General features: G+C 41.7%; 1 protein-coding gene across 1 annotated transcript in view; it reads right to left on the reverse strand.

Annotated features, from left to right (window-relative positions):
• Positions 1-15,914, reverse strand: part of sei (potassium voltage-gated channel seizure) — a 924,474-nt gene that overhangs the window by 820,243 nt on the left and 88,317 nt on the right. The window contains exon 5 of the mRNA XM_071664734.1: positions 3,805-3,843. Within this exon, the coding sequence (XP_071520835.1) occupies positions 3,805-3,843 (39 nt within the window). The remainder of the gene's footprint in view (positions 1-3,804; positions 3,844-15,914) is intronic.

The raw sequence follows: 15,914 nt of genomic DNA on the forward strand, positions 1-15,914 counted from the left end.
TGGCAGTGAAGCCTTGTGGGTGTCGTGCAGTCGGTAGTTTATGTGATCACGGGGATGGGTACTCACTCACTAAATCGAATTGGTAGAATAAGTAAAAAGAATTATTTTATCTAAGGTTTGGGGATCCAAGGCGCATTTTCTATAAAATGTACAGTTCATTACTATCTCCTATAAAATATACAGTTTATTACTACATCCAAGAATGGCAGATGTACTTTTAAAGATGTCATCCATATGAAACCTCCTTGGCAACTTTTATTTGAAAGAAACATTGGCAATTAGTTCTTCTTAGATGGCAGATTTTTCTGAAATCCTTAGTAAAGGCTATATAAGGCCGGTTCTAAGTTCTTTGCTTGCTAAATTATGAAGTAATTGGCAAGGAATGCAGGTCAAGCTTGCAGCATGTAAAAACATGTTAGGTTCTCTCTCTCTCTCTCTCTAAATATATATATATATATATATATATATATATATATATATATATATATATTTTTTTTTTTGCATTGTCGCTGTCTCCCGCGTTTGCGAGGTAGCGCAAGGAAACAGACGAAAGAAATGGCCCAAACCACTCCCATACACATGTATATACATACGTCCACACACGCAAATATACATACCTACACAGCTTTCCATGTTTTACCCCAGACGCTTCACATGCCTTGATTCAATCCACTGACAGCACGTCAACCCCGGTATACCACATCGCTCCAATTCACTCTATTCCTTGCCCTCCTTTCACCCGCCTGCATGTTCAGGCCCCGATCACACAAAATCTTTTTCACTCCATCTTTCCACCTCCAATTCGGTCTCCCTCTTCTCCTCGTTCCCTCCACCTCCGACACATATATTCTCTTGGTCAATCTTTCCTCACTCATTCTCTCCATGTGCCCGAACCATTTCAAAACACCCTCTTCTGCTCTCTCAACCACGCTCTTTTTATTTCCACACATCTCTCTTACCCTTACGTTACTTACTCGATCAAACCACCTCACACCACACATTGTTCTCAAACATCTCATTTCCAGCACATCCATCCTCCTGTGCACAACTCTATCCATAGCCCACGCCTCGCAACCATACAACATTGTTGGAACCACTATTCCTTCAAACATACCCATTTTTGCTTTCCGAGATAATGTTCTCGACTTCCAAACATTCTTCAAGGCTCCCAGAATTTTCGCCCCCTCCCCCACCCTATGATCCACTTCCGCTTCCATGGTTCCATTCGCTGCCAGATCCACTCCCAGATATCTAAAACACTTCACTTCCTCCAGTTTTTCTCCATTCAAACTCACCTCCCAATTGACTTGACCCTCAACCCTACTGTACCTAATAACCTTGCTCTTATTCACATTTACTCTTAACTTTCTTCTTTCACACACTTTACCAAACTCAGTCACCAGCTTCTGCAGTTTCTCACATGAATCAGCCACCAGCGCTGTATCATCAGCGAACAACAACTGACTCACTTCCCAAGCTCTCTCATCCCCAACAGACTTCATACTTGCCCCTCTTTCCAAAACTCTTGCATTTACCTCCCTAACAACCCCATCCATAAACAAATTAAACAACCATGGAGACATCACACACCCCTGCCGCAAACCTACATTCACTGAGAACCAATCACTTTCCTCTCTTCCTACACGTACACATGCCTTACATCCTCGATAAAAACTTTTCACTGCTTCTAACAACTTGCCTCCCACACCATATATTCTTAATACCTTCCACAGAGCATCTCTATCAACTCTATCATATGCCTTCTCCAGATCCATAAATGCTACATACAAATCCATTTGCTTTTCTAAGTATTTCTCACATACATTCTTCAAAGCAAACAAATGATCCACACATCCTCTACCACTTCTGAAACCACACTGCTCTTCCCCAATCTGATGCTCTGTACATGCCTTCACACTCTCAATCAATATCCTCCCATATAATTTACCAGGAATACTCAACAAACTTATACCTCTGTAATTTGAGCACTCACTCTTATCCCCTTTGCCTTTGTACAATGGCACTATGCACGCATTCCGCCAATCCTCAGGCACCTCACCATGAGTCATACATACATTAAATAACCTTACCAACCAGTCAACAATACAGTCACCCCCTTTTTTAATAAATTCCACTGCAATACCATCCAAACCTGCTGCCTTGCCGGCTTTCATCTTCCGCAAAGCTTTTACTACCTCTTCTCTGTTTACCAAATCATTTTCCCTAACCCTCTCACTTTGCACACCATATATATATATATATATATATATATATATATATATATATATATATATATATATATATATGACTGGTGACTGAGTTTGGTAAAGTGTGTGAAAGAAGAAAGTTAAGAGTAAATGTGAATAAGAGCAAGGTTATTAGGTACAGTAGGGTTGAGGGTCAAGTCAATTGGGAGGTGAGTTTGAATGGAGAAAAACTGGAGGAAGTGAAGTGTTTTAGATATCTGGGAGTGGATCTGGCAGCGGATGGAAACATGGAAGCGGAAGTGGATCATAGGGTGGGGGAGGGGGCGAAAATTCTGGGAGCCTTGAAGAATGTGTGGAAGTCGAGAACATTATCTCGGAAAGCAAAAATGGGTATGTTTGAAGGAATAGTGGTTCCAACAATGTTGTATGGTTGCGAGGCGTGGACTATGGATAGAGTTGTGCGCAGGAGGATGGATGTGCTGGAAATGAGATGTTTGAGGACAATGTGTGGTGTGAGGTGGTTTGATCGAGTAAGTAACGTAAGGGTAAGAGAGATGTGTGGAAATAAAAAGAGCGTGGTTGAGAGAGCAGAAGAGGGTGTTTTCAAATGGTTTAGTCACATGGAGAGAATGAGTGAGGAAAGATTGACCAAGAGGATATATGTGTCGGAGGTGGAGGGAACGAGGAGAAGAGGGAGACCAAATTGGAGGTGGAAAGATGTAGTGAAAAAGATTTTGTGTGATCGGGGCCTGAACATGCAGGAGGGTGAAAGGAGGGCAAGGAATAGAGTGAATTGGAGCGATGTGGTATACCGGGGTTGACGTGCTGTCAGTGGATTGAATCAAGGCATGTGAAGCGTCTGGGGTAAACCATGGAAAGCTGTGTAGGTATGTATATTTGCGTGTGTGGACGTATGTATATACATGTGTATGGGGGGTGGGTTGGGCCATTTCTTTCGTCTGTTTCCTTGCGCTACCTCGCAAACGCGGGAGACAGCGGCAAAAAAAAAAAAAAAAATATATATATATATATATATATATATATATATATATATATATATACATATATATATATATATATATATATATATATATATATATATATATATATATATATATATATATATATAACTACATTTTAAACTTTTTTAAAGAAAAATGAATAACAAAGCTATACCAGCAAATATAGTTCCCTCAGTCTGTAACATAAAATACATTCTTTTATACATATCATATTACTGTTCTTCAGAGTTTAGAGTGTTCATAAACTTCAATATGAAACACACTGACACTATGTTTCAATCACTTGCTAGTCTCCCTAAGTTATCCCAGGTTCAAAAAATTCAACCAAGTGATTTGTGGTGGTACTCTCTTAGGGAGTGAGGAGATGGGGATTTTCTACCAAAGAAAAAAGATCCTAAGTGCAGCTATTCATCCAAGCAAGTCATTTTTTTTTTTCCGGGCCTCACTAGTGCATCTCTTGCCTGAAAGACCCATCGAATGTCAGGCAAGCTGGTAAAACTTTGTGGCGGGAGATGTCATATTATTTTTTTTTAGTAAGAATTACATATTCCTGCTGCTTGATCTAAAAAATTTACCTCTAAATCTCTTTCTGCTGAAGTAGTAGTAGTGTGAGGCTGTGGAGAGGGTAAAAAAATAAGGTTGTTATTAAGGCCCAAAAAACAACGACACCACAGGAATCAAAGATATTGTAATGGTCTAATTCAACATAGAGGAAAAGGGGAGCACTTAGAAGAAAGCACATAGAGATAAGAAAATAAGGGCAAGATATTATAAGAGAAGACTGGAAAATGAAGGTAAAAGAAGACAATACACTGACAAAAGCTGGAGAGCAGCAGGGGAAATAATTTAAGATAAAATGCGAGTTGAATATACAGGAGATTGGTATGAAAAACTTAGCTGGCAAGGTACAAGGATCATCGGGGTCACAAAAGTAAATGAGGAATAGACGCTGGGTTCGTAGGCTGATGCTGCTAACACATGATTCAATATTTCACTAACATCCTTAAGTCAGCGGCTAAATACACAGATTACGTTCCAGGAGGATCCAACTAGAAGGACATTGGGTCAGTCACATACGTTTAAGATCAATCAGGGTCAAGGTCAATGTTGTCAGGAAGGGTCATGCCACACAACAGATGACTCGACCTTATCTTACCTCTGCTCCTGCCTGCAGGAAAAAAAAGAAGGAGACAAGTAAGGTAGGGTTAAGACCATACCCTCCACCCATATGGACCAGGGCTTAGTCTTTATGCCACAAGTGGAATGAGGGTAAGACCAAACTGGCCACTTCCTCCACCATAAGTGGGATATGGGAAGACCAGACCAGGTCTTCCCCTTGTAGCATGAGCTAGAGGGAAGAACAAGGCTCTTCTTTCCCTCTGCCCATGGTACCCAAAGGGAAGGCTAGACTGGGTTCTCATGGTATTCATGGATAAGACCAGTTCCTTGGATCCACTTGAGCAAAGGGAAAACTAATCATGAAACAATAAACCTATACCTTGAACCAAACTCATAATTTACAAGAGGTCAAACATAATTAAGTTCCTACATCTCTGCCCACATACACACACTCTCACCCTTGTGTCCACGTGCACATACTTTCAACCTGTGCCTACTTACACACGCTTATGAAAATGGTCAGTCACTTTATGTCAGTTGGTGACAAAAGTAAATGTATGTCTGGCAAGTCTAAAGAGTGATTTGATGCAAAGTTCTACATTTCTTTTCCTTCCACTGGCAGACCAAACTCACCCACTCTGCAATTTTTGACTCAAAATGCTTTTCACAAGCCCCATCTTCCTTAGGACAACAAATGCTAGAAAACAAACTCTTTATCTGTACAGTAATCCCTAAAATGGTCAGCTTACTGTCTGCTGAGCTTCTATTGTGGATTCTGGGTCAGCTTACTGACGACAGACCTACAGATATGGTGTTCTAGGGTGAGCTTACTGCTAAGTAAGGTTTCATTGTGGTGCTCCTGGGTCAGCTTATTGTTAGTGAACTCTTACCCTAGTGCTCCTGGATAGCTTACTGCCAAGTGAGCTGTTATTGTGGTGCTCCTGGGTCAGCTTACTGCCAGGTGAGCTATTCCTGTAGTGTTCTGGGGTCAGCTTACCAATGGTGGAACTATCATTATAGTGCCCCTGAGTCAGCTTACTGCCAGAAGAGCCATTATCACAGTGCCCCCATGTAAGCTTACTGAACTGGAGGTGCTATCACAATACCCCCTGGTCAGCTAAATGCACTAGAGGAGGTACTATGGTGCTCCTGGGTCAAGTTACTGCAATAGAAATGGTATTACAATGCTTCTGGGTCAGCTTACTGCTAGTGGAGATGTTATCACCATGTTCTTAGTTCAGCTTTCTGCTCTGGATGTGTTATCATAGTGCATTTGGGTCAACTTATCATAGTGGAGGTGTTATAATGGTTCTTCTGGGTGAGCTTACTGGACTGGATGTATTATCGTGATCCTTCTGAGTAAGCTTACTGCACTGAATGTGTTATTACAGTGCTTCTGGAGCAGCTTATCACATTGAAGGGCTCATCAACGTGCTCTTGGCTCAAGCTCACAGCATCAGAGTTCTAATCAAGATGCCCTTGTGATTCATGGCAATGATGACTTTGTCATAAGAAAGACTGTCAAGAGTATGTTTCTGTCTTATGCTACAGTCTTAGCCAAATGTCTAGTCAGCACTTATGGTTTCAAATCTATATCTGTTCTAATCTACTAATTTCTAATTTTTGTTTGCATAGAAACCAAACTACTTTACACTCGAAAGGAAGAAATTTCCAATTCTAAACATTTCACCTTAGATGGAATTAGTCAATGTTCTAATACTCTGAAATTGAAGAATTAATCTCAGCCTCCTGTTTGTATGCTGGACCATTTCAGTGAGCCAAACCAAAGGTATATGTGTTCCTAATTCTTAAAAAAATCAAAGTCCTGATTAAATGGCATTATTTGCTGTGAGAGCAATGACTTTTATAGCCACAGAAAGTTGGATGAAAATGCACTCAATTAATTGTAGCAATGAGAAATAATTCTAAACTTCCTTCAATAGCATAATTAAAAAAAAACTTCAATATACACGAACATATTTAAGGATCTGGAGAAGACATATGATAGAGTTGATAGAGATGCTCTGTGGAAGGTATTAAGAATATATGGTGCGGGAGACAAGTTGTTAGGAGCAGTGTAAAGTTTTTATCGAGGATCTAAGGCATGTATGCGAATGGGAAGAGGGGAAAGTGATTGCTTCTCAGTGAATGTCGGTTTGCGGCAGGGGTGCGTGATGTCACCATGGTTGTTTAATTTGTTTATGGATGGGGTTGTTAGGGAGGTGAATGCAAGAGTTTTGGAGGGAGGGGCAAGTATGAAGTCTGTTGTGCACGAGAAAGCTTAAGAAGTGAGTCAGTTGTTGTTTGCTGACGATACAGCACTGGTGGCTGATTTGGGTGAGAAACTGCAGAAGCTGTTGAATGAGTTTGGTAAAGTGTGTGAAAGAAGAAAGTTAAGAGTAAATGTGTATAAGCGCATGGTTATTAGGTACAGTAGGGTTGAGGGACAAGTCAAATGGGAGGTAAGTTTGAATGGAGAAAAACTAGAGGAAGTGAAGCGTTTAGATATCTGGGAGTGGATTTGGCAGCGGAAGGAACCATGTGAGCGGAAGTGAGTCACAGGGTGGGGGAGGGGGCGAAATTTCTGGGAACGTTGAAAAATGTGTGGAAGGCGAGAACATTATCTTGGAAAGGAAAAATGGGTGTGTTTGAAGGAACAGTGGTTCCAACAATGTTATATGGTTGCGAGGCGTGTGCTATAGATAGAGTTGTGCAGAGGAGGGTGAATGTGATGGAAATGAGATATTTGAGGACAATATGAGGTGACAATGTGAGGTGGTTTGATCGAGTAAGTAATGAAAGGGTAAGAGAGATGTGTCATAATAAAAAGAGTGTGGTTGAGAGACCAGAAGAGGGTGTATTGAAATGGTTTGGTCACATGGAGAGAATGAGTGAGAAAAGACTGACAAAGAGGATATATGTGTCAGAAGTGGAGGGAACGAGGAGAAATGGGAGACCAAAGTGGAGGTGGAAAGATGGAGTGAAAAAGATTTTGAGCGATCAGGGCAAGAACATGTAGGAGAGCAAAAGGCGTGTGCAAGGAATAGAGCGAATTGGAACAATGTGGTGTACCGGGGTGGATGTGCTGTCAGTGGATTGAATCAGGGCATGTGAAGCGTCTGGGGTAAACCATGGAAGGTTGTGTGGGGCCTGGATGTGGAAAGGGAGCTGAGGTTTCAGGCATTATTGCATGACAGATAGAGACTGAGAGTGAACGAATGGGGCCTTTATTGTCTTTTCCTAGCGCTGCCTCGCACACATGAGGGGGGAGGGGGATGGTATTCCATGTGTGGCGAGGTGGAGATGGGAATGAATAAAGGCAGACAGTGTGAATTGTGTGCATGGGTATATATGTATGTGTCTGTGTGTATATATATATGTGTACATTGAGATGTATAGGTATGTATATTTGCATGTGTGGACGTGTATGTATATACATGTGTATGGGGGTGGGTTGGGCCATTTCTTTCGTCTGTTTCCTTGTGCTACCTCGCAAATGCGGGAGACAGCAACAAAGCAAAATAAATAAAAATGATACATATATAATATATATATATATATATATATATATATATATATATATATATATATATATATATATATATATATATATTTTTCTATTTATTTTGCTTTGTCGCTGTCTCCTGCATTAGCGAGGTAGCACAAGGAAACAGACAAAAGAAATGGCCCAACCCACCCCCATACACATGTATATACATACACGTCCACATATGCAAATATACATACCTATACATCTCAATGTACACATATATATATACACACAGACACAAACATATATACCCATGCACACAATTCACACTGTCTGCCTTTATTCATTCCCATCTCCACCTCGCCACACATGGAATACCATCCCCCTCCCCCCTCATGTGTGCGAGGTAGCGCTAGGAAAAGACAATAAAGGCCCCATTCGTTCACTCTCAGTCTCTATCTGTCATGCAATGATGCCTAAAACCACAGCTCCCTTTCCACATCCAGGCCCCACAGAACTTTCCATGGTTTACCCCAGACACTTCACATGCCCTGGTTCAATCCATTGACAGCACGTCGACCCCAATATACCACATCGTTCCAATTCACTCTATTCCTTGCACGCCTTTCACCCTCCTGCATGTTCAGGCCCCGATCACACAAAATCTTTTTCACTCCAACTTTCCACCTCCAATTTGGTCTCCCACTTCTCCTCGTTCCCTCCACTTCTGACACATATATCCTCTAGGTCAATCTTTCCTCACTCATTCTCTCCATGTGACCAAACCATTTCAAAACACCCTCTTCTGCTCTCTCAACCATACTCTTTTTATTTCCACACATCTCTCTCACCCTTACATTACTTACTCGATCAAACCACCTCACACCACATATTGTCCTCAAACATCTCATTTCCAGCACATACACCCTCCTGTGCACAACTCTATCCATAGCCCATGCCTCGCAACCATACAACATTGTTGGAACCACTATTCCTTCAAACATACCCATTTTTGCTTTCCGAGATAATGTTCTCAACTTCCAAACATTCTTCAAGGCTCCCAGAATTTTCGCCCCCTCCCCCACCCTATGATTCACTTCCGCTTCCATGGTTCCATCCGCTGCCAGATCCACTCCCAGATATCTAAAACACTACTTCCTCCAGTTTCTCTCCATTCACTCTTATCTCACAATTGACTTGACCCTCAACCCTACTGTACCTAATAACCTTGCTCTTGTTTACGTTTACTCTTAACTTTCTTCTTTCACACACTTTACCAAACTCCGTCACCAGCTTCTGCAGTTTCTCACATGAATCAGCCACCAGCGCTGTATCATCAGCGAACAACAACTGACTCACTTCCCAAGCTCTCTCATCCCCAACAGACTTCATACTTGACCCTCTTTCCAAAACTCTTGCATTCACCTCCCTAACAACCCCATCCATAAACAAATTAAACAACCATGGAGACATCACACATCCCTGCCGCAAACCTACATTCACTGAGAACCAACCGCTTTCCTCTCTTCCTACACGTACACATGCCTTACATCCTCGATAAATATATATATATATATATATATATATATTTCTTTTCTTTCAAACTATTCGCCATTTCCCGCATTAGCGAGGTAGCGTTAAGAACAGAGGACTGGGCCTTTGAGGGAATACAATCACCTGGCCCAATTCTCTGTTCCTTCTTTTGGAAAAAAAAAAAAAAAACGAGAGGGGAGGATTTCCAGCCCCCCGCTCCCTCCCCTTTTAGTCGCCTTCTACGACACGCAGGGAATACGTGGGAAGTATTCTTAATCCCCTATCCCCAGGGAAAATAAAAAATAAGAAAATAAAAAACAAAATTATGTCTATCGCATCATAATATATCTATTACTTTTAATCTAATTCCAAATTATGCCAGGTGGATCAAATAAAAACAGTAAGGCCTCTCAGCTTAGTTTTAGATATTTTCAATATGTTTTCATGTGCAATATGTTCCATCTTCGATCTCCTTAGTCACTTTACTAGAGATTACTCAACATATCTTATTTGATATATTTCAGCCCTGGGAAATTAGTTAACTTTGCTTGTATATTTTAGAATGTGCAACTTTATAAAAAAAATGAAGGTGATAAATTTCATAAAACAGCGGTCACAGACATTTCACTGCAAATTAGTTATTTTTGTGTTGTTAGCACATAAGTAAGTGAGCGCAGCGCAGCAAAATAAAAATAAATTAGCAATATTATATTGAGAAAAGTGTCTACAAAAAACACTGTTTATCCAACATATGTTTTCAAAGGCAATACACAGCCAAGGTCTGTCGTGGGTACAAGCATATGACACTCTCAGAGTGAAATCATTGCACATCTTGTTGCCAAGACTAGTGTTTCTAATGGTGTAAGCACCAGCAACTCCCCTCCTCCACCATAGTGTATTTCAGGCAATCTTGAGGGAATGATGTTCTTTCTTTACTCTTCCAGGCTGTCACTTCATTTTGGGAATTTCACTTTTGGGTATTGCATCTTTTCCACATGTGCTTCTGAATGAATATATATATATATATATATATATATATATATACACACACACTTTTTCTTTTTTTTTTTCTTTTTGCTTTGTCGCTGTCTCCCGCGTTGGCGAGGTAGCGCAAGGAAACATATGAAAGAAATGGCCCAACCCACCCCCATACAAATGTATATACATACGTCCACACACGCAAATATACATACCTACACAGCTTTCCATGGTTTACCCCAGACGCTTCACATGCCCTGATTCAATCTACTGACAGCACGTCAACCCCGGTATACCACATCGCTCCAATTCACTCTATTCCTTGCCCTCCTTTCACCCTCCTGTATGTTCAGGCCCCGATCACACAAAATCTTTTTCACTCCATCTTTCCACCTCCAATTTGGTCTCCCTCTTCTCCTCGTTCCCTCCACCTCCGACACATATATCCTCTTGGTCAATCTTTCCTCACTCATTCTCTCCATGTGCCCAAACCATTTCAAAACACCCTCTTCTGCTCTCTCAACCACGCTCTTTTTATTTCCACACATCTCTCTTACCCTTACGTTACTTACTCGATCAAACCACCTCACACCACACATTGTCCTCAAACATCTCATTTCCAGCACATCCATCCTCCTGCGCACAACTCTATCCATAGCCCACGCCTCGCACCCATAGAACATTGTTGGAACCACTATTCCTTCAAACATACCCATTTTTGCTTTCCGAGATAATGTTCTCGACTTCCACACATTCTTCAAGGCTCCCAGAATTTTCGCCCCCTCCCCCACCCTATGATCCCCTTCCGTTTCCATGGTTCCATCCGCTGCCAGATCCACTCCCAGATATCTAAAACACTTCGCTTCCTCCAGTTTTTCTCCATTCAAACTCACCTCGCAATTGACTTGATCCTCAACCCTACTGTACCTAATAACCTTGCTCTTATTCACATTTACTCTTAACTTTCTTCTTTCACACACTTTACCAAGCTCAGTCACCAGCTTCTGCAGTTTCTCACATGAATCAGCCACCAGCGCTGTATCATCAGCGAACAACAACTGACTCACTTCCCAAGCTCTCTCATCCCCAACAGACTTCATACTTGCCCCTCTTTCCAAAACTCTTGCATTCACCTCCCTAACAACCCCATCCATAAACAAATTAAACAACCATGGAGACATCACACACCCCTGCCGAAAAACCTAAATTCACTGAGAACCAATCACTTTCCTCTCTTCCTACACGTACACATGCCTTACATCCTCGATAAAAACTTTTCACTGCTTCTAACAACTTGCCTCCCACACCATATATTCTTAATACCTTCCACAGAGCATCTCTATCAACTCTATCATATGCCTTCTCCAGATCCATAAATGCTACATACAAATCCATTTGCTTTTCTAAGTATTTCTCACATACATTCTTCAAAGCAAACACCTGATCCACACATCCTCTACCACTTCTCAAACCACACTGCTCTTCCCCAATCTGATGCTCTGTACATGCCTTCACCCTCTCAATCAATACCCTCCCATATAATTTACCAGGAATACTCAACAAACTTATACCTCTGTAATTTGAGCACTCACTCTTATCCCCTTTGCCTTTGTACAATGGCACTATGCACGCATTCCGCCAATCCTCAGGCACCTCACCAGGAGTCATACATACATTAAATAACCTTACCAACCAATCAATAATACAGTCACCCCCTTTTTTAATAAATTCCACTGCAATACCATCAAAACCTGCTGCCTTGCTGGCTTTCATCTTCCGCAAAGCTTTTACTACCTCTTCTCTGTTTACCAAATCATTTTCCCTAACCCTCTCACTTTGCACACCACCTCGACCAAAACACCCTATAGCTGCCACTCTATCATCAAACACATTCAACAAACCTTCAAAATACTCACTCCATCTCCTTCTCACATCACCACTACTATATATATATATATATATATATATATATATATATATTATTATTATTATTATTATACTTTGTCGCTGTCTCCCGCGTTTGCGAGGTAGCGCAAGGAAACAGACGAAAGAAATGGCCCAACCCCCCCCCCATACACATGTATATACATACGTCCACACACGCAAATATACATACCTACACAGCTTTCCATGGTTTACCCCAGACGCTTCACATGCCTTGATTCAATCCACTGACAGCACGTCAACCCCGGTATACCACATCGCTCCAATTCACTCTATTCCTTGCCCTCCTTTCACCCTCCTGCATGTTCAGGCCCCGATCACACAAAATCTTTTTCACTCCATCTTTCCACCTCCAATTTGGTCTCCCTCTTCTCCTTGTTCCCTCCACCTCCGACACATATATCCTCTTGGTCAATCTTTCCTCACTCATCCTCTCCATGTGCCCAAACCACTTCAAAACACCCTCTTCTGCTCTCTCAACCATGCTCTTTTTATTTCCACACATCTCTCTTACCCTTACGTTACTCACTTGATCAAACCACCTCACACCACACATTGTCCTCAAACATCTCATTTCCAGCACATCCATCCTCCTGCGCACAACTCTATCCATAGCCCACGCCTCGCAACCATACAACATTGTTGGAACCACTATTCCTTCAAACATACCCATTTTTGCTTTCCGAGATAATGTTCTCGACTTCCACACATTCTTCAAGGCCCCCAGAATTTTCGCCCCCTCCCCCACCCTATGATCCACTTCCGCTTCCATGGTTCCATCCGCTGCCAGATCCACTCCCAGATATCTAAAACACTTCACTTCCTCCAGTTTTTCTCCATTCAAACTCACCTCCCAATTGACTTGACCCTCAACCCTACTGTACCTAATAACCTTGCTCTTATTCACATTTACTCTTAACTTTCTTCTTCCACACACTTTACCAAACTCAGTCACCAGCTTCTGCAGTTTCTCACATGAATCAACCACCAGCGCTGTATCATCAGCGAACATCAACTGACTCACTTCCCAAGCTCTCTCATCCCCAACAGACTTCATACTTGCCCCTCTTTCCAAAACTCTTGCATTTACCTCCCTAACAACCCCATCCATAAACAAATTAAACAACCATGGAGACATCACACACCCCTGCCGCAAACCTACATTCATATATATATATATATATATATATATATATATATATATATATATATATATATATATATACACATATATATATCCATTTGCTGTTCTAAGTATTTCTCACATACATTCTTCAAAGCAAACACCTGATCCACACATCCTCTACCACTTCTGAAACCACACTGCTCTTCCCCAATCTGATGCTCTGTACATGCCTTCACCCTCTCAATCAATACCCTCCCATACAATTTGCCAGGAATACTCAACAAACTTATACCTCTGTAATTTGAGCACACTCTTATCCCCTTTGCCTTTGTACAATGGCACTATGCACGCATTCCGCCAATCCTCAGGCACCTCACCATGAGTCATACATACATTAAATAACCTTACCAACCAGTCAACAATACAGTCACCCCCTTTTTTAATAAATTCCACTGCAATACCATCCAAACCTGCTGCCTTGCCGGCTTTCATCTTCCGCAAAGCTTTTACTACCTCTTCTCTGTTTACCAAATCATTTTCCCTAACCCTCGCACTTTGCACACCACCTCGACCAAAACACCCTATATCTGCCACTCTATCATCAAACACATTCAACAAAACTTCAAAATACTCACTACATCTCCTTCTCACATCACCACTACTTGTTATCACCTCCCCATTTGTGCCCTTCACTGAAGTTCCCATTTGCTCCCTTGTCTTACGCACTTTATTTACCTCCTTCCAGAACATCTTTTTATTCTCCCTAAAATTTAATGAAACTCTCTCACCCCAACTCTCATTTGCCCTTTTTTTCACCTCTTGCACCTTTCTCTTGACCTCCTGTCTCTTTGTTTTATACGTCTCCCACTCAATTTCATTTATTCCCTGCAAAAATCGTCCAAATGCCTCTCTCTTCTCTTTCACTAATACTCTTACTTCTTCATCCCACCACTCACTACCCTTTCTAATCAACCCACCTCCCACTCTTCTCATGCCACAAGCATCTTTTGCGCAATCCATCACTGATTCCCTAAATACATCCCATTCCTCCCCCACTCCCCTTACTTCCATTGTTCTCACCTTTTTCCATTCTGTACTCAGTCTCTCCTGGTACTTCCTCACACAAGTCTCCTTCCCAAGCTCACTTACTCTCACCACCCTCTTCACCCCAACATTCACTCTTCTTTTCTGGAAACCCATAGAAATCTTCACCTTAGCCTCCACAAGATAATGATCAGACATCCCTCCAGTTGCACCTCTCAGCACATTAACATCCAAAAGTCTCTCTTTCGCGCGCCTGTCAATTAACACGTAATCCAATAACGCTCTCTGGCCATCTCTCCTACTTACATAAGTATACTTATGTATATCTTGCTTTTTAAACCAGGTATTCCCAATCATCAGTCCTTTTTCAGCACATAAATCTACAAGCTCTTCACCATTTCCATTTACAACACTGAACACCCCATGTATACCAATTATTCCCTCAACTGCCACATTACTCACCTTTGCATTCAAATCACCCAACACTACAACCCGGTCTCGTGCATCAAAACCACTAACACACTCATTCAGCTGCTCCCAAAACACTTGCCTCTCATGATCTTTCTTCTCATGCCCAGGTGCATATGCACCAATAATCACCCATCTCTCTCCATCAACTTTCAGTTTTACCCATATTAATCGAGAATTTACTTTCTTACATTCTATCACATACTTCCACAACTGTTTCAGGAGTACTGCTACTCCTTCCCTTGCTCTTGTCCTCTCACTAACCCCTGACTTTACTCCCAAGACATTCCCAAACCACTCTTCCCCTTTACCCTTGAGCTTCGTTTCACTTAGAGCCAAAACATCCAGGTTCCTTTCCTCAAACATACTACCTATCTCTCCTTTTTTCACATCTTGATTACATCCACACACATTTAGGCACCCCAATCTGAGCCTTCGAGGAGGATGAGCACTCCCCGCATGACTCTTTCTTCTGTTTCCCATTTTAGAAAGTTAAAAAAATACAAGGAGGGGAGGATTTCTGGCCCCCCGCTTCCGTCCCCTCTAGTCGCTTTCTACGACACGCGAGGAATGCGTATGTAGCATTTATGGATCTGGAGAAGGCATATGATAGAGTTGATAGAGATGCTCTGTGGAAGGTATTAAGAATATATGGTGTGGGAGGCAAGTTGTTAGAAGCCGTGAAAAGTTTTTATCGAGGATGTAAGGCATGTGTACGTGTAGGAAGAGAGGAAAGTGATTGGTTCTCAGTGAATGTAGGTTTGCAGCAGGGGTGTGTGATGTCTCCATGGTTGTTTAATTTGTTTATGGATGGGGTTGTTAGGGAGGTGAATGCAAGAGTTTTGGAAAGAGGGGCAAGTATGAAGTCTGTTGGGGATGAGAGAGCTTGGGAAGCGAGTCAGTTGTTGTTCGCTGAGGATACAGCGCTGGTGGCTGATTCATGTGAGAAACTGCAGAAGCTGGTGACTGAGTTTGGTAAAGTG

This window comes from Panulirus ornatus, chromosome 9 (genome assembly GCF_036320965.1).
Source record: "Panulirus ornatus isolate Po-2019 chromosome 9, ASM3632096v1, whole genome shotgun sequence".
NCBI lineage: Eukaryota > Metazoa > Arthropoda > Malacostraca > Decapoda > Palinuridae > Panulirus > Panulirus ornatus.